The following is a 19,891-nucleotide window of genomic DNA, read 5'->3' as shown; positions in this document are numbered from 1 at the left end:
AAGATTTTTGTCCTTAAGTCCATGTTTCCTAAAAAGTTGTGGGAGGGCAAGAAATGTCTTTGTAACACGAGATGTCTGGGAAGGGATTAGCTGCTTCCCTTTGCTAATTTTCAGGTGTGTGCGTTTGCTTCTACTTTATGATTCGTTAAAGGTCCTTAAAGAGATGTTTTGAAGGCTGGTTTCTTTTGAATGTCCAATACAAAGCTGTTCTTGAGTGCTCTGGAAGAATTTACAGTGTCAGAAGATGTGATATTAAAAGCAGTGAGATATTGAATGCTGAGCATGGAACAGTGGAGGAATTTCTCATTAGATGGTTCAAAATATGGTGATTGTTTGTATAGCTCTAGCAACAAATTCTGTACTGTTTTCTAAGGAATAATGAGGATATTGTTCCTAGAGGTGTGTGTGTGTAAGGAATGGTTAAAAATGGTATAAATCTAATTTAAAGTGGTCAGAAATCTGTGAAATTTCCAACTTAATTAAAAGAAAATTAAAAGTTAAGGGAGAGGGAAGGTGACATTCAAAGGACTGTAATTTTGATGAAAAAACATTTTGGATTCTCTTCTTCATGCCTGTGGTTTCAATTAAAGAGGATTAAACATTTACTGTACAAATGAATAAAGTCTAGATTTGTTATCACAAGAAATTTTTAATATGGTTTGTGACAAGCAATATCAAAGTTATCAACTCTCAAGCTTCATGTTCTGAAACCAGACAACTCTCAGCAACAAAAAAAGTTGTGCACTGATAAACATAGGAGGCATATTGTATTTTTTAATTAAATATGAAAACATGAGCTGTGTACATTATTTTTTCCCTAGAAAACACAGCAATTTCAAAAGTTTATCATAAAATATTTTCATGAAATGAGTGAACCAGCAAACACATGCACTTGTGTGCCTTCCCCCCTCCAAAGATAAACGTGATAAAGAGACATACGCAAATGTAAAAGTTAACAGAACAAGTGGCGTTTTGTTGTTGTTTGGTTCTTTTTGGAAAGGATGGAATGTAACATTGTGCTCGACTTTCTATGTCACAACAAAAAATATTTGGTGTAATATTTTAACATTTTCATTTTAAGTTTCAATCTGGTGGAGAAAAATACCTTTTTTCTATAATAAAATATGTCTGTTCTTTTTAAAACGTAACTTTTTTTGCACAAAATAATTTTGTAAACTGTCATTTCAAGGGCAAGGTAGGCGGTGTCATGTCAATGTCCTCCCCCCCACTTAAAAATGTGATCTGTTATCTGAAGCAAAACAGGGAAACACAAAAAAGAGCGGAGCAGAGGCTGCTTTGCAAAGAGAAAGAAGGGTGTGTTGGACGGGGGAGAGGGGAGGGAGCGTGTGGTGGGACAGAAAAAAGTTAAAGGTCACTTTCGCCATAGAGCGCTGTGGAGAAGGACATGTAGTCCAGGGCACCGGGTACGGCATCGCGGCCGTTGTAGGGTGCCATTCTAGCAATGCAGTATTCAGCCTGATCAGGAGGCAGTTCCCGCCGTAATTCGTCCACAGTGATGTAGTTCTGCAATGAGGACACAAGATAAGGCAAGCGTTATTTTCAGAAGACTGACCTTCCTCCCAGGACAATCGCTCCCTGTCCCCCAAGGGCAGCAGATGACAGTCAGGGACAGACCACAGCTAGACTAGGACTGTATATCCGTACACAGTTTGGCCAAGAAAATGTTTTAAAAATGGATAGGAGGATTGTTTTTGCAGGAGAGATGCTTGCACACCTAAAGAAAAGACCTGGTGGTAGGTCAGGTAAATTGTTAATGTGAAATTACCCCTTTTTGTTGAAAGTGGAGGTCCTACTGAAGGCAAATGGAAGGAAGCAGAAGTTTAATTTGGATCCTGCTCTCACTGGCAGTGGTTCATGGCACTTGGGAACTGCTGTTGCCTCTCTTCAGACCACAGAGAGGAGCCATCCCCACTAGCACTGGTTGGTGGCACTGATGCAGGCAGCAGACAAGCCAACACTTCCTATTGCTTTCACAGCTCTGCTGACAATCTTTGCCTTTCACAACATACATTTTTAATAGGCAAGTAAAATGTCTTACATAAAACTGACTTCTGGAAGCTCATTCAGCTGAGGTGAGGCTAGCTTAGCTTCTCTTCATGCAGCTGGTAACAGTAACTGCCTGTTTGCTAACCAACACGTTGTATTTAGCTAACTGACTCCCTTGCAGTCTTCTGAAAAATGGCTCAGGTTTCAGAGCATCTCTCTCTCTCCTTTGACTTTCTATACTTTTTTTCATGTCTTTCAGTTTCATGACTGGAATGAATAAAATATTTTTTTTCATAATGAAATCCTGTCTGATTCATGTTGTAGTCACTGAAGCATATTAAACACTGAAAATTTTATTTGAAGTACTGTACAGAGTAGATGAGTTAGTAAATAAAACTCTATGCCAAAAAACTTATTTATTCAGTGTTTTAGCTTGTCACAATAAGCTGGAATTTTCAAGCCTTGAAAGACAATAGAACTGGCTTTAGTCAGGTATAATGCCTTAGAGAAAAATGGGCATCATAAGTTTCTACATTATTGGTTATTAAAAGATTATTAGTAAAACACAGAAAACAGTAGTGGATGAAAGGATAACTCATTACAACCTAAGAAATTTCTTGTGAGATGAACAAGAAATTTCATTAGCAAATACAGAGAATCATTAATAATTGATATACTACTTATTTATGCAGTTGTAGCAAAGATTAGTGGGGATTTTTATATAAGTAAAATAAGAATATATGTATTTTTATATCAGCTGGCTCCACTGATGCAAATTTAGAAAATTAGTACTTTACATTCATTCTGTGAGTTTTCCTATTTTGGGCCAATTTATGTGATCAAAAGATGCCCTTTTTATATCATACAACTTGCAGAGAGAACATATCCTCAATGAAAATCTAGTATTGATCGTATAACAGCAGTAGTGATATCTACAAAGATCACCTCAAGTTTACAGCTGTCTAATAGTTTTTATTCTTGAAAAATAGTTTTTTGAAAATGTTTTTTTATTCTTGAAAAACTAATGGTTTGAAAAAACATTAGATTTTCAAGAATAATCAAGAACCATCTGTTGAATCCGTTCATACATTTTGAAATAACAAATTGCAGCTAAGCTCTTAATTCAATTCTTAATGCCAGAGTGGGCAGCATAGTTCTGACTGACAGAGGAACAGGACTTCAGTTGCTTGGCAGGCTGCCCATTAACCCACACTTTAACCCTGCACTCCTCCAGCACTGCACAGTGGTCCTGTGAAAACACTCTCCTTGCTAGAGAGCGCTCCCCTTGACACTCTTGGAGACAGGAGGGAAAAAGGGAAGCAGGAGCAATGAAGATTGGAAAGGAGGATGTAGAGCCTCACCTTATCTCCAGCCAGGATCTTGAAGGAAGCCATAACCTGGTCAGCAGTGTCTGTGTCTGCTGTTTCCCGGGACATGAAGTCGATGAAGGCCTGGAACGTCACTACACCCAGGCGATTAGGGTCGACGATGCTCATGATGCGGGCAAACTCTGCCTCTCCCTGGAGAATAAGACAGGCATGTGAGCCAGGATGCTTGGGCAGCAGTGCTATGACAGTGGGGAACAACTGTTCCGCAGCACATCTTACAGCTAGGAAAACAAAGCCAGACAGAAACAACTTCAACCTTTTGTCAGAATTTTCTTTTTTAATCTGTCTGTTGTGTAAAAAAACTTCCAAATAATTTGTCCTTTGGAATAAAATACTTTCAAGCTGTGACCTAGGATAACATCCAGCTCCATCTGGCTCTAGGACAACGCTCCTATCAGGGAACAATGTCACACAGACCTCAGGGGAAGATGCAGCTTTCTCTGTACTACATGTTGTGCTAGATGCCTGTAGCAATATTGGGAGATCTGCATTCCTCAAATCCTTTTACTTTTGTTTACTAAAAGAGAACTTTTATGGTTCTCCTCAGCAGCCAGAACATAATCCACCAGAAGAAACCTCTTTGGGGCCCTTGATAGCATCTAATTCATCCTAATTAGACAGGCCTTGGAAAGGACTTGCAGATCTGGAGAGGCCCAGGGAAGTATAGCCTTTACAGGAAAGGTGCTACAGGTACGTTTGCTAGAGAGGCCAAAACCTTGTAGTAAGTTTTTTGTTCCTTTTTTATTCTTTCATATAAACAATGATCTATTCTCATCTCTGGGACTCCTTCCTCCCCAGGTAAGGAGGAAAGGGAAAGCACAGCTGAGTCTTCTGGGAACAGGCTCTTCTAACACCTCTAGATCAGTACACCTGCAAGATTAATTGAGGTATCTAATCAAATGCTACTACAGCTTGGCACACTACTTTAAAGAGTCTGTGTTTACACTGGGCTGATAAGTATGACAAATAAACACAGCTTTGCCTGGTATCGGGAGCAAAGGTACTGAGCGTACAGTTCAACATTTCTGCACTACGCTGTTCTGCCCTTTCATGACCCTCAGTCTTTGGGGAAGCTCTCCCCATTAGTTATCATGCCTCTCAAGGTGCCCTGTTCCTGTTGTGAATACGCAGGTACTCTGGTGAGGAAAAAGCTACAAGGAAGATGACTGGAACTTGAACCTACTTACACGAACAGGAAGATGGATGTGAAATAAGTGAATGAGAGGAGTGGCATCTGAGTGTATTCAGAAATCAGGCTGTGCATATGTCCAGATGAGTTCAACTGATGCTCAGGGCTGGGGAGCTTATATGCCACTGTGCATACTGCACATAGCAATATGAAAAATTTATTTTCTTCCACTTGTAGCTGCACAGTTTGATAAATACAACTCTTATTTGACATACACAAGAATTAGACAATGATTTCAATTTTTTTAACCTTCAGCTACTGCTGCGAGACAAGAGTTTTACAAGTGCTAGATTTAACTTCCATTGCTGGAAAACAAGACTGCGTTTACCTTGATTCGCTACACATTCTCCCTTTCTTTTTGAAGGTGGCTATAAGAATCACTTTGAACAGGAGTGACAGAGGGCTCTACATTACCATATTGTAACCCATGGAGATAAGGCAGGCTCGGAAATCTTCACAATCCATCATACCAGTCTTCTTCTACAGAGAGTGATGCAAAGATGGAAAAAGCCAAGAAAGAAAAGGGAGACCAGGCCAGGGAGAAATGAACCCACAGGAGACATTACAAAGAATGAGTTTTAGGAAGAAAGTATTTAAAAGACAATGAAAAACAATACAACACAGGTAGTTTGTGAAACCATAAAGAAATAAAGGTAGTTTCGGAAATGAAACAGTTTACACACAAGGGACACATTGATGATGAAAAAGAGGAATGAAGATATCAAGCAAGACCGATTGAGAGACGGACAAGAGAAGGATTGTTACGTGACACAGACATAAATGGAATAGTTTGAAGATATAAAAGGAATTTGCCGAAGACAAACAATTAGGGAATTAAGAAGGAATAGATACCAAGGTACATTTAGGGAAGAAGTAGTATAGAAAAATGATGCATTTACAGTCAAACACAAGAATGACAGATGGATTAAGACAAACAAGAAAAGAAAGGAAAAAAACTGTTATTTTTTCACAGTTTAATATCTGGCTGTGTTCACCACTAGCATTCAGTACCTGTGCATCGTTTCCAATATCGTAACCCAAGCTGATGAGACAGGCTTTGAATTCCTCAGGGCCAAGTGTGCCGGAGTGGTCCTGGTTATGCGGTGTGCCAGGCAGCAGGACATGCAGTGCCAGTGGGGTGACGGTGTGGGCAGAAGGAAGGGAGACACAGAGGAGATCAAAGGGAGGCAGAAAGACAACAAATAGGTGCCCCATGCAGTGGGTGAGAGGAGGGAGAGGAAGAATGACATGCAGATAGAAAGATAGGGAAGAAAAATAAAAAGTGCACAACATTAGATATCACAATGACATTTCAGGATGTGCTAAAAATGCTCTTGGAACAGTTCCTTCTGAGAAAGCTCGTCACATCTTGAGAGCATTTCAGTGACAAAAACAGTCAATGCTCAGAAGCCTCAAGATCTCAATCTCCCAAGTGAATTGCTCGCATCACTGCTTGTTATCCATAGTGCCAGAAGCCCTGTGTTTCGCTAGTAACCTGGGGTGCAGGTAAGCAGGCAGAGGCAGTGGGAAGCATTGCCTTATTCTTCTAGTCACAAGTCCCACCAAAGGAGTAGGTGAGGGCAGGTATGTTTGGCAACACACCCGAGGAAGCTGAGCTGTCAGGGCATCCCACGAACAGACAAAGAAAAACAGCTGAAGCTCAAGGGAGCAGTGTTATTGCTGTATTTATGAGACCTGCACATAAGGTGGAGCTTTGACTGGCAAGGCTGTTTGAAGTGCTCAGCTCTGAAAACAGCACTGCTGTACAGCATGGCACAACGTGGCTTGGCAGCTGCTCTTCCCTTTCCTCATTCCCCCTTCCCCAAACATCAGTGTTTGGATGTACCCATGATCACAAACTACGACAGGAACTGAGAATCCCCATTCACCCCACAAAATTTTAGCTCAGGACAGCCCCAGGCATTGAAGAATCCCTGCATGCAGCCACCATCTCTAGCCAGAGAAAGAAAGCTACAGACAGGATTGTGGGGCAAATTCCACGTGACTTTCCTCAAACAATCAGCTTTTTAAAGCCAGACTTAAGCCTTCGTAACTCAAACAGACAGCTGAAGATTGGGAAAGACATTTTTTCTCTGCATTATCATTCAGACTGTTGTGCAGGAAGGGCCAAATGACATGAAAGTCAAAATATAAAACTTACAGTGCTTTCTGGGTTCTTCTGCCAAGGAAAGAAGCTATGTTTTTGGTTTTCCTTTGGCAGCTAGAGAGGGGCTGAAATGGCTAGTGCTCAGCAATCTGAAAACGTTGCCAGCCTCTGAGAGGGCAGGCTGCAGCCCTGTTCTCTGGACACCTTTCAAACAGTCTGACTGGTGCAGCAAATGGTGGAGAGCACCTACATTTGCATCACTGACTTAGTATCTCTGCAGGCGCATGGATTTCCAGACAACAGTGAGGGGGCTGATAACTGAGCCTACAGAACCAGTCATGAGATGGTGTCAGGCTGGGGCTGCTGTCTCTGCCTCCCTGCGTTGACAGCTTTCTGATTTGTTTGGTAGAGGGATGCCAGCTGATGGCTTCTCAATGGAGAAGGAAGAGCTGCAGGGAGAGTGGCAAATCAAGGGGAGGAGGATTGCCTTTGAGGAATTCTTTTCTTATTGTACCTGTTAGTGCCTTGACAGGTATCTCCACAGAAAGGCAAGGCAGGCTTTGCATCAGGGTTTATCTACATTATATAATGTCACTCTGCGCATAGATCCTCCTGTTTGCTCCATACAAGAACAATGCTGGTTCCTTCAGTACTGGTGTATGTGATGGCGTATCACAGCACAGGACGGCTGCTCCAAAGGATTTATAAACTACGGATTATAAACTAAGATAGTGAAGCTGGGGTAAAAATGTAATTTTCTAAATAAGCCTTCAAACTTTTTCACACTTTAGCTTTATCAAGAAACTTTCTGTTTCAGATATACTTCTCCTCCCAGGCTAACAATCTCTTGGCAATCTCCCTGCTCCACAGGAGTGGCATTTTTAAGAATTAAGCCTCTTCTATTAATCTAATTTTATTACAGTGACTGTTTGTTATTGCACTACACAGTCTACATGGGAGCTTGTAACTTACCAAGCTGCAGTCAGCACTGACTTACCCTGTCAAAATGGTTGAAAGAAGCCCGGAACTCGTTCATCTGTTCCTGGCTGATTCCTTTGGCATCACGGGTCAGAATCTGGTTTTCCACTTCATTGATGGTTCTAGCAATTGTTGTTAATAGCTGCTCCCAGCCCACTCGGATATGCTGGAAAAAGGAGGACAAGACAATTTATAAATTATATAAATTAAAAAGTCCTTCTGCCTCTGAGGCCATTGGATCAAATATGCTACTTGTTTCAAATTAAATGATCCTGATGGCCAAGGTAGAAGTCCTCTTGCTCAGAAACATTTCCTTCTCATCCACATTGTAAGCCAGCCAGATATTTAAAATCTGAATTTTGACTGTAAAAAACATTGAAGAGGCCAATTCCTGCTTGTAATAAAGTCTTGGTCCTATTGCAAACTTCTTTTCCTAGTAGAGCAACACAGTGGGGGCCTTTAACACAAATGAGAATCAAACCCAATGCTTCTAGGACTTAGTTGGGCAGAAAACTCTCCTTACATGAACCAAGAAAATAAATAAACCACAGTCCTCGAAATACATTGGTGCTCCGCTGCATCTGCTGTTGTTCAATGAAGAGCTGGCCAGAAACCAAAAAGCAAGTTTCAAAGCCTGTCTGTGTTCTGCTGGACTCATGCTGAATTCACATTGCTTCCAAGAAATCTCACGTTGTCAACAGAAAGCCAGACTCTGATTTTAAAAAGGTTTTGTTGGACTTCTTTCTTCTTCAAGGCTGTAGCAACTCAAACTCACCAACGCCTGGCTGGTTTTTCTAATCCCAGCTAATAGGCTGCCACAGTCAGGTGGCAGGAGAAACAAGGCCAGCCAATTTTTCAAGCAATACTGTTGAAATCTCATTTAGGTTATTTCTATTGTCTGTATTTGGAAGAACAGTGGACCACGTTGGTATGAAGTACAGCAAGGCTGAAAAGAAATTTATTAACACGTTGTTGCATGCTTGGCCATACTGTCAAGCTCTCCACGTTGCTGAGAACCACAACACATTGCCTGAGCAGGATGTGGCTGGTGCTAACTGGCCACAACAGATCAGGCTGTCTGATCTGCTGGCACTACACTCCAGCAGGGAAAAGGCTTTGCAAAACATTTACCTCCATGGTGTAGTTGGTGTGCTTGTTGTCAAAGATAAGCGCCTCCTGGATCTGTTGGTGGTCTCCTTCCAACTGGTCAATCTTTGGTTTGTAATTCACGATGCTCTTCTCATACTGCCGCAAGTGGTTGAGCTGGTCCTCCAGGGTCCCGTGCATCTCTATTGAAATGCGGCCAATCTCCTGCATTAAATTAACAAAGGGAAAGGAGTTACACCCCATTAGAAGGAAAAGCCTTAACATGGCTGACATTTAATGCAGCTATTTCACACTTGCATAGGATGATGATTCAGAGAAAAAAATCTCAGAGAGCAGTTACTTGAGATGAGCTGAGACACTGTCAGCAAAAATTTCAGCAGAGACTCGAACATTTTCCAAGTAGGGTGTGTCACATGAAATGTGTCTAATATAAAGATGCAAAAAAATGAAACTGCATTCCATAAGCTAGTAATGTAGCAAGAAAGATCTTCTCTTGATGTGCTGTCCACTACTGTCAGTCCCTTCATAAAGAAATGTCTGTAACTGCTCTCTTCTTTACATCTCCTACCAGCAGTAACAGCTTCACATTCTTTCATCTCATCAACTCCAATTTTAATTCAAATCTTACCTAAAGAGAGAAGATTTCCATTAAAAATGTTTCTTTTCTGCTGATGTTTGACATACTAGTTGTATATATTTTCTCATGTGTACCAAGATGTGTGCAATTGCTGTGAAAGCAGTTATGGAAAATATGCTTTTGATGTAGAGTCTTTCTCTTGCTGCATATATATTTGACTCTATTCAAATACCACTGTTCCCCATTTTAAGTAATGTATTTTTATCACTTTACTGAAGAGTTAGGGGAAGAAAAGTAAAAGCACTTCAGTAATTGATAACAATCTTTGTATTCTCCGTATTTTCTAGGAAAGTTTCTCTTGTTGCAATCTGAAGGAAAAATGACCAAAACAGTAGTCAAAAAAAAAAAAAAAAGAACCAAGTATCAGTGAAAATCACAAAGGAAAACAGACTGAAAATGAGAAAAGCAATACCTCCATCTTGGTCTGGATCCAGGGTCCAATGACATTGGCCTGTGCACCAAACTGCTTACGAAGTCGTTCATTTTGCTGTTGGCGAGCGTGTTCCTCCATCAGCGCTTGATCCCTTCTAGGAACCAGCTGCCTCACCTAGAGCAAAAAGTGAAAAAGCGTGCATTTAATACATGCAAAGCTAAGTGAATAATAACTGTAGGAATTGATGCAAGGAAGGGGTAAGGTTTGGAGAGAGAAATGACAGCCCCAGTGTGAGTAGGGTTGTGAAGGGGCTTCCAAAAGAGGGTGAGGGCTGCCAGAAGCATTTAATCCAGGGCTTTTTTGGGGGGGAGCCCCAGGTGGGGTGCTTGTTGGACCTGGGCTCTCTCTAGGGCTAGGATTTGGAGACAGCGAAAGTACAGAGATCCACTGTGAGTGGCGTTGCAAAAGGGCCTGTAATGTGCTAAGATGTTTGCACTGAAAAAAAGCAGTCATAATTTTTAGGCCTGGGCAGGGAGGCTCAAGGAATGTGAATCCTATTCACTGCAGGACTGCAAATTCATCTCAGGCCATGAAAAGAAGCTTTCATCCACTATCTGGGGGTTTGGTGCCTGATGCAGGTTGAATTGTAGTAGCTACAGATATCATTGAGTTTGTGGTAAGAACCACCAGCATAAACTGGTATTAAGATTATCTGCTCTTTTAGGATTACAGCGTTGGAAGGCTCCGTGTCTGTGGAGACTGAACATCTGAAAGGTTGAATGGTGGAGAAGGATATTGACTCCCATGACATACTTACTTGCTTTTCAGGTCAAATGAGGACTTAAAAATCTCAGTTTTTAATTTAGCATCTCTTGTTAAAAGCAAAACAAAAAAAAGGAATGAAAAGGGATGACACCCTTAGGAATATGTTTTAAAGGTGTCTTACAATTTCCCAGCACATGACTTTTGAGCTGAAAGCAAATGGCAAATGTGCAGGAGCTCAGCAGTAAGCATAAAGGATAACTCAGATTAAATAATCCCCTTCCTGGGGCCCCAGTGACTAAGCAGCAGCCTCCCCCACACTGACTGCAAGGTTGTAAAGAACTCACATGTTCCCATTTGCCATTGATCTCCTGTGGGGTGATTGTAGTGTACGGATTCGTTCCTGCCATGTTGACGTGGTATGTCTGGACAATCTTTGAGACTTCGTTGTGGATTCCCAGGATGGCCTGTCGCTCTTTGTCAGCATCTGGCAAAGTGGCTTTGAACTGTTCGTGGGCTGTTGTCAATCCCTGTAGAAGGAGGGCAGCAGCAAAAAAGAGCATTAGTCACTGAGTAGCCTCTTCAGCAAATATATCCCCGCAGAAATGACTGCAAAAGCTTACATATTCCCAGGATATAAAATAGGCTACTCTAACACACTTTCAGCACCTCCCAGCATCACTAAACAGGCTGTTTTAAGTAGTTAAATGAAATTAATTCTCATTTTGCCTCTTTGTTTCTGTCCCATGTTGTCCAGGGAAGGAGATCACATCCCAAAACATGATGGAATAATTCTGCCTCGTAATAATAATGGAACTATTTCTCTGTTATTGCTCTGTGAATGGCTCTCAGCCCCCTTTGGGAAGAACACTGGAGTACTTGTCTAAATGCACCACATTTTTCTTCTCCCACTAGGTATGTACCAGTTCTACATCAAAGATGATTTCAGATGAATAATAAAGAGTCAGATCCAGTCTGATCAGTGAAGTTAGAGACAGGTGAAGGTCTTCCAGCCCACAGCAGACCTGCACAGGCAGCACAAGCTCCTGTTGCTGAAAACAGCTCCCTCTCCCTGAACACAACAGGCCCTCTCTGTTGCCCATCTTGCTGTGGTGCCCAGACTGTGAACCGAGGACCGACGGTAGGGGCACACTTGCTGGTAGCTTGTGGACAGCTGACAAGCCAGTTGGTCCTGGCTCATTTCCCACTGCTTCTACAGGCCTTTAAGATACTTCATCCCAGAAGCCTGGAAGATCAAGACTAGGGAAGCAAACACAGGGGAAGAAGCAGCAAAACAAATGGGGGACAGAGAGGCATGTGAAGGGATAATGGAAGGAACAGCGTGGACAGAAGAGGGAATGAAAGTAAACCTCGTGACTGACCACTTTCTTACCACACAGACACTGTAACTAGTTTTGTAGAACTGCTTTCTTACACGGTGACTCATTACTTTGCAGCTGCTGCAGTGGCCATAGAAATTTAATGCAAGTCTGGGGGAGCTGGGAAACAGTCTGCAGTCACAAAGAGATGATGGAAATGTTTAAATGCTGTTCAGATTTGTTCTGCATTATGAAAGACTTAATGAACCCCTTTGTTCAGAAGGGAAGGGTGGAAGTAGCAAGTTGTAGTTCAGTAACAGAGCTCAAGCCTGGTTAGGGCTATTTCACTGCCTCTCTGATGCCCCGGCTGCTTTGTGTTCCCTGTTGGTCTCCAATTCACTGCCTCAGTGATGGCCATGTTGCTGTCAACCATTCCTGGAACAAACTCATCAGTTTTGACAAACTGAACAGGTCCTGAGAGAGAACAATGTCAGGAGTGGCAGCAGTGCAGCAGCTGCTAAGAGCAAGAATATCCTGGCTCTTCATCTCAGCCAGCTGAATCCAAATGAATACCTGGATTCTTTTCATGAGCCCATCAAGCAGAAGAAATAGTCCCCTCTGGAATCCAGAGAAGGGTAATTCCTGCTCCCAAAGGTCTGAAAATTACCTTTAGATACCTCAAGTTCCTCTCATTACAGCCTTTCAGAAGGGGGAAAACTGAGATACCGTCCTTGCTGTCTTCAGGAGGCAAAAAGTCTTTGGCTTCAAATGGCAATCCACTAACAAAGTACAGAATCCTGATTTTTCCATTGCTTAGCACTGAAGCCCAGCTGGCAGCTCAACAACTGCCCTCATGCCACATCACATAGGAACAAATGGCCTTAACATGGGACAACCGACCCACAGAATCTGAGAGCAGCACTAAGGTTTCTTCATTTGGATTAAAACCGACCAACAAACACAAGACCCTAAAAAGATCCTCTCAGCTTTCAAGCTCCTATTACTAATACTGGAGTCACAATGAAAAATACACTTTCAGTTCTTTGTACTCAGCTAGGAAAGTATGAACATGTCTCTTATCTATTCAGATACATTTTTTTTGAAGAAATCAAGGGAAAGCACAGTCCCTTTTGTTTCTCTTGCTAAGGCTGACTCACTAGAGCAGCACCACCAAAACATGACCTAAAAATTCATCACTGTTAGGAATCCAGGAGACCCCTGATTTCCCTGGCTGGTGGAAGTGACTGCTCTGTACCTGGATCTCCTCAATGGTGTGAACGATGAACGTGTCCTGCAGGTCCTCCATGGCCCCTTCCATCCAGTTGTTGAAAGGGGCAGCTCGTTTGGCATATTCCAGGTACAACTGGTCAATTGTTTCCAGTAGCTTCTCTGTCCTCTGAGCGTGTACAAAAAAAAGAAAAAAAAAAAAAAGAAAGAAAATGAGGAAAGATGGTTAGAGAAGAATAATCACACAGATACATGGATTCTCTGAGCTTTCAGACCTCCTTGGAGAGTGCTACAGTAAAAGTCTCTCTGCTATTAAGATTACACACAAGATAGATTTATTCCTCTCCATGAGGGAAAAATATGAGGTCAATTGAGATTAAACAAACAAGGACAGTCTTTTCAAGCAGAATAGCATTACAGAACACAAGAAAGTATAAACAAATCAATAGCCTGAGCAAACAAATGGTATCGTAACTGGGCTGGAAGTAGAGAAGCTGCCTAAGTATTCGGAAATGCAGCCCTGGTTTACAGCCTGGGATGTTCCAGGAGAAATTGGCTGTTCACACGCACTGCAGCTTGCTTTCCACAAATGACCTACCCCTCTAATCCCAACTGGCAACATGTCTCACCTCCAAAGCTTCTCTACGTTTCTGGGTTAGGGCACCCAGATTATCCCACTGATCGCAGATCTTCTGGCACCTGGCATTGACACTTGGAGAATCGTAATAGTCCAGCTCACTGTGAGGGGTGGGGAAAAAAGGACAAAACAGCAAATTAAGACCTTTTGGAGAAGAAAGAGAAAACTTTATCAGCCTTAAGGACAGACACAAAGGGCTCATGATCTCTGCAAGTAAAATGTGCCAGGAAGACAGCAGTATCTAGCTTTGGAGACACTGGCACATCAAACATCATGCAACAGGAAGAAAAACTACCCCCACCCAAGGCTGCAACAGGCATTGGTGCTGGCTGCCTGATGGGGATAACTTAGCACCAGGGGAGGGGAGTGAAGACTTTTACTCAGGCTGGGATTAAGCAGATTAAAAGCAGCAGTATGCCCCTGTATTTTGTGCGAGAAAATCGAGTAGGCTAACTACCTGCATCTTGTACATCAGGAGAATGGGCAGCAAAGATTTTATTATGATTGCAGAGAAAACTACTTAAGATGTTCTAACGGTTGCATAGGAGAGGTGGCAACCTTCAGCAACAGTGGAAACGTACAACCCATTCATTGATTTAGGACAACCCCAGAATTACAGTGTAGGTTTCTCTCTGGTATGCCTCATAACAGTGCTTTGCTGGGGCGTCTGTAGCTTGGCACTCCTGGAAGAAGGGGTGGTAAGAGTATGGCTGGGGAAAGGAGAGCATGGGGGTAGGCTGAGGGCTGTGGTCTTGCATGAGTGTGTGCTCTTGGCTCTGCACATGATCAAAGAGGGAGAAGCTTGCAGGCAGAGGGAGACCAGCCAAACTGGGAAGTGTCACCCATAAAAGAAGGTGGAATAACTTGCTGAGCTACTGAATGACCCTGGGCAATATGATGAGCATTTCTCTTATGCAGTAATGCAGGTTTAAACAGTTTCCTCCTACTTCATTTCTTCCCATCATTGTATTGCCCCTCCTGAGGTGTGTGGGCTCGACTGTTGGTGGAGTCTTGTGGAAAACTAGTCATGAAACTGCCTTCGGCTAAAAATAACTTTTTCTTTGCTGGGTTTTTAATCCAGATCAGTTCCTTGATCTACTTTGCTGCACAGCCAGCACTGCAGCTGAAAGAACTGCTTCTGAAAGCCTTGCTTGTAATGCAGCCAGGCTGGACCACTAGTGCTGGGGAGTAAAGTGTACCTGTGCCCCTCCACTTGCCTGGTGTGGGCAGCCACAGCGGCTTCCTTCCCATCCTCTCAATCTCCCTGGCAGGGTATCTCTGGATGAGGAGATAACTCAGCCATCTCTTTTTCTGGGCACAGCACCTTTGCTGACATAGGAGATGGCTTTCAGAAGGACGGCACAGCCTTCTGTTCTCACACTTTGGAAGAAATCAGCCGTCTCCCAGCTTAGGGCCCAGTTTTCCCTGTCGCTATTAGAGCCACAGCCGGTTTTGCCTGGCCTGTAGCATTTGCTTTGGAAGTGGCAGGTCAGCTAATGCTTGCTGACTAGCCAGCCTCAGTTTTAATCTTACTGAGATGGAGGATTGCCTTGAACCCTCCTCCTGTTCCAAGGTCAATCCTCCAGTGGTCAAGTGAGCACTTCTGTAAATCTTTGCTGGTAAAGGAGATAACGATCTTGATCCAATAATCCTGATTTTTTAGAGAAAAATGGTCATTCAGTCCAAACGAGATGATCTAGCCCAGATGCTGTCTAACTTGAAATAGGCTAGTGTGATATATAAATATTTTTAATAATGAGACACAAAGTCAAAGCCAAATTGTTCAGACTGTTTTTGCCAAGGAACATGCAGGGCTTCAAAATCTCTCTCCGTGCTACAGAGACCAGCTCTCCCTAGCAATCAGCCTCACACTCTGATGGGACCCTGTTTCACCTAGTAACCTGTGTCACTCCTCAGTCCAGGAAAAGGAGTAGGGGTGAAGGTTTCTAAGCCAGGGGGAAGCCCAGAGGAAAACGAGCTGCTGTAAAGGGTCCCTGGTGCAAGTCCCAGCTGGAGTGCATGCGGTGCATTATGCCTGGGGCAAAGTGCCTGAGTGGCAATAGAGGCCACTATGGGCTGAAACAATCAGCAGACTTTTTTCCTCAGCAGTAAGGACTTTTTTTTTGATAAAACAGAGCAAACTGGGAGTCTCTGGAGTGCCTGCTATCCTCTGCTCTTTCCCTCTGTTCCTGGAAAAGTAGGACAGCATTACAACGCTGCATCCTAACAGGGGCCAGAGGCAGGTCAGGCTCTTTAGGAAAGGGTTCATGGCAGTATAACAAGCTGGAAGAGGATGGAAACTTGGCTTGAGAATGTAATTCTGCCTCCCCCTCATCGGCACCCACGACTCAACCATTTTCTGGCCTGCTTTTCTGGTATGTCTAGATACTGGAGAACAGTATCCTAGATACTGTTTGGAAACACTAGGGCTTCCCAGCATTTTTGTATGGGGATGGATTCATGGCTCTCCAGAGGGCAGAGGGCAATGCTGATCAAGTCTCCCTGGCCCCAAGGATCGGATGTGCGTCGGGGTGCCGTACTTGAGCTCTTGTGCAATAGCAGCAATCTGTTCCACGCGGTCCTGGTGTGCGGCCAGGTCGCTCTCAAAGGCCTCGTGTTTCTTCAGCAGGGCCTTTATCTCCGAGAGGGTTGCAGTTTCGTAATCCTTCTGCTGCAGCATTGCTTCCTTACCTGAGGAGGGAGCCAAAGGACAAGAGAATGAAGGACAGGACCCCATGCCCCCGAAGCCAGCTCCCGGGCACCCAGACAACCCTGGGGCCTTTGCTGGGGCACCTGCCCCACTCCAGACACCCTGCCTAAAGCTTGCCATCACGCTTGCTTGCCTAAAGATGCACAGTTCTCACTTTCAAACGAGCGAGTTTGCCATGAGCAACAGATATGGGCAGGTAGTGCAGCTCAAGCCGTCGCAGTCACAGTTTATACTGGACTCATCTCACTATGCTGTTCCTGTAAATGCCAACTGTGGTATTTACTTTACAGTAACCTTTTCTCTGCTCTGTAGCTCTGTTCAATCCAAAAAATCTCCCTCTGGCATGGTTAAGGAATGCCAGTGCAGAACAGAGGTGCTTTTTGTGATTTTTTTTTTTCTTCTAATAAAGTAAGAAATGAACCTAGCACTCTGGAGAAGAAAATCTCCTAGAGAACCCATGTAAGACCCATCTTTTCCCCTCTAGATAACTGACAGCAATAGGAAGCATACAGGTTGGCATTTACCATCTGTCCAGGACTCGTGAATAGATGCCTTCTGCCGGAACTTCTCTGCCAGGTGATCCAGCCTCTCTAGCCTCCGGATCTCATTCAACAACCACTCCTCATAGCCCTTCTCAGCCTGCTCTAGGCCACCCCAGGCATTGTTTATATCCTAGAGACAGGAGCACGGGAAGAAAAGGGAGGTTAGAAGATGGGGGAGAAGATGTACTTAATGTACAGCATTAATCCCAGAGGGCTACATGGTTCAAATTGGTTGGAGAGATTGGGTGTGTGTGCTTTCTATCTCAGAAGGTTGTGCAGACAGGTCAGGAAGACAAAGTGCTAGACTTAAGATAAGCAAGCCTAGCAGTGTCAAGATATATCAGTCTACACACGAAACCCTCTCTATACACTCCCTCACATGAAAATATAACAAAATCCAATTATTTCTGAATTAGAAAGAATGAGAGGCACCCAGACATCTCCTCATAAAGGCATGCAACTTGTGAAGAGCCTCAGAGTCTGGTTTAGGTACAGAGGAGCGGTGATTCCTTGTTCCTCTCTTATTATGGACTCACTGAACTGCATTCTGTAGGGTTTCTGCCACAGAACAGCTCACTCTGGAGCTTGGCATTGCTCGGCCCAGTTCCATTTTTTGGGGCAGAGCTGGAGAATATGTATGCTCAATCACCCCCACTCACCGAGACCATTTTCCCTTCTGAAGGCATGAAGGCTGGCCTGTTGCTGAGCCGTAGCTTGGTCTGCAAGGTGTTGAAATTGATCTCAAGTTGGCACTTCTCTTGGACTTTGGGGGGCTTGTGCAAGCGGCGGTAGTCCCGGAAGTCCTCCAGTTTCTGCTGCATGGCTTGCATGGTGTTCTCTGGTGCCCGGTTCTCCAGCCAGGGGATGGTGCGACGGATCCACTCCAGCAGCTGAAAAGATCAAGAAACCTTCAACTGAAATTGTGTTAAAACTACAGCTGTTGGTCTGATCTCATTAGGGACTACTTACTTTTATGTTTGCTTTCAGAAAGGCTCTGCCAACAGCAGGGCTAGTAAGGAAAACCTTGCTAGCTTTTTGGGAGTACGATCGTTTTTCTTATGAGCAGCCCATTCCCTACCACGCTGAGTAGTACTGCTTGTTGCAGCACTGCTAGTACCACATGCTAAAGTCATAGCTTTTACACAATCAGGACCAAACTACATCCTCTGACTGCACTAAATAAACCCTAGAATTTTGCTGGGCTACAACTAATGGATGGTGTAAGCTGTATAATATATTTTCTCCTGACAGGAGAAAACAGGCCATTGCTTCCAGTTCCAGAAGAGCCATGCTTTTCTCTCTCTAGCTTCTTAGAAGTCAGCATTGCTCTTTGAATTGCCCTCCTTCACAAGCCAATGTGCTAATGCAATGGGCAGTCTGTAGTGTGAGTGAAGTAGTGTCAAATACTTTTTAAACAGGCTGAAGCCAGGCTCATTGGCAATGTTTGACCTTTTGTTCTCCCCATCTTCCCTTCCCTACTTATCTTCCATAAACATACTCCAGTCCACGTTTGGTCACTTCTGGAGTCTCACATCTGTCAGTCTGTCAGGCTCCTCAGTTAACCAACGCAGCCTCCAGCTTGTGTTGTACACAGATTCCTCCCAACTATCAGCAAAGGCATATTTCTTTCCTCAGCTATATCTGACTTCCATTCTCTCTGATCCAGTTCCTGATTTCTGCAGTATATTGGCACGCAACATGTATGAAAGATATTATGATGTTGTGCAGTCCTGAGCAAGTCAGAACAGTTTGATTTTTTGTTTTATTTTTTCAGTATTTTTGTGGCTGCTCCTAATAAACTGAGAAACTCAAAACTGCTCCAATGGAAATTTCTATTTTAAGCCATATTTTTCTCTTCTTTAAGATATAATTCAACCTTTCATCTTCCTCAAGCTAGAAGGGAAAAGAAAATAAATTTCTAGGAAAACACGGGCCAATAGCACTCCCTAGGATTAACTATCAGGGATAAATGCAATTCCTTTCTACACAACACCACCCAGAAACCAACAGCACCATGGACACCTACATCACTGGCCAGTTTTTCGTAGTCTTCCATGAGCTGTTCATTCTCTTGGTTGACTGCCAGCACCTTGCAGATACGATTTGCTGCTGTCTCCGCCTGCCAAAGAGAAGAAAAACAGGAGAGGGGGAAAAGTGTGAAAAAAATATAAGCCAAAGCTTGCGGCTTAGCTTCCTGCTACATACCTGTGGGTAAAGTCTCCTAACCTTGGCTCTTGCAGCCTGACTGGGCTTCAAAAACATCTGTCCTGACCTCTTTGCTTTCCATCTGACCTTCTGTAACAGTTTTTTTAATTTTTTTTTTTCCTTTCTCAGGTGACTATGTATGTTCTTTCAGGGATTCTGAGTTCAGCTGACCCCAGCCCTGTGTGTTGTGAGAGGAACACATTTCTCTGCCTTTTCTGAAGCTGCTCCTACTAAAGGGCCCTGTTGTTTGCTGCCTACAGAAGGACCCCAGACGGCACTTCACAAAGACAGGGAGCTTCTGTCACCAACTCCTCTCTCCTCACCAACATTCAGAGCTCCAACACCAGGCACTGAGTGGTGTCACACTGACAAGTCTCTCTACATGCTTCTACCTAAGGAACACACTACCTAAACACAGTTATCTGTATAGAATCACAGAATGGCTTGGGTTGGAAGGCACCTTTAAAGCTTATCTTGTCCAACCCCGCTGCCATGGGCACCTTTCACTAGCTCAGGTGAATGCATACATGTATATTGGACTTGGGAAATTTTCTAGTTTTGCTTTGAAGATAAAATTAGACACCCTTGAGCTTAATTTCAGCCCAGCAGAGATGTTTTCCAGCACTCCCTGTATTTCTGGCATCCATTACAGGGCCACCTCTCCCAGCATTTTGCTGCATGACACCTACCATGTATTCAGGTT

General features: G+C 43.5%; 1 protein-coding gene across 4 annotated transcripts in view; it reads right to left on the bottom strand.

Moving 5' to 3' along the window:
• Positions 1-629: 629 nt before the first annotated feature.
• The window catches only part of ACTN1 (actinin alpha 1), an 85,119-nt gene continuing 65,857 nt past the window's right edge, over positions 630-19,891 (bottom strand). For 2 of the 4 annotated variants that reach the window (XM_068684178.1, XM_068684180.1), the window contains 13 exons: positions 19,010-19,102; positions 17,643-17,873; positions 16,966-17,113; positions 16,272-16,422; positions 13,724-13,832; positions 13,123-13,263; positions 10,896-11,078; positions 9,826-9,960; positions 8,801-8,980; positions 7,689-7,835; positions 5,596-5,676; positions 3,369-3,527; positions 630-1,524 (listed from right to left, as the gene is read on the bottom strand). In XM_068684178.1, coding sequence (XP_068540279.1) covers positions 1,366-1,524; positions 3,369-3,527; positions 5,596-5,676; positions 7,689-7,835; positions 8,801-8,980; positions 9,826-9,960; positions 10,896-11,078; positions 13,123-13,263; positions 13,724-13,832; positions 16,272-16,422; positions 16,966-17,113; positions 17,643-17,873; positions 19,010-19,102 — 1,917 coding nt within the window. In that variant the 3' untranslated portion in view covers positions 630-1,365. Of the gene's footprint in view, positions 1,525-3,368; positions 3,528-4,998; positions 5,065-5,595; positions 5,677-7,688; positions 7,836-8,800; positions 8,981-9,825; positions 9,961-10,895; positions 11,079-13,122; positions 13,264-13,723; positions 13,833-16,271; positions 16,423-16,965; positions 17,114-17,642; positions 17,874-19,009; positions 19,103-19,891 lie in introns of all 4 variants that reach the window. The other 2 variants (XM_068684181.1, XM_068684179.1) reach the window with 2 other exon arrangements.

The sequence above is a fragment of the Anas acuta genome, chromosome 5, assembly GCF_963932015.1.
Source record: "Anas acuta chromosome 5, bAnaAcu1.1, whole genome shotgun sequence".
NCBI lineage: Eukaryota > Metazoa > Chordata > Aves > Anseriformes > Anatidae > Anas > Anas acuta.
This window is presented reverse-complemented; position numbering and strand designations above follow the sequence as displayed.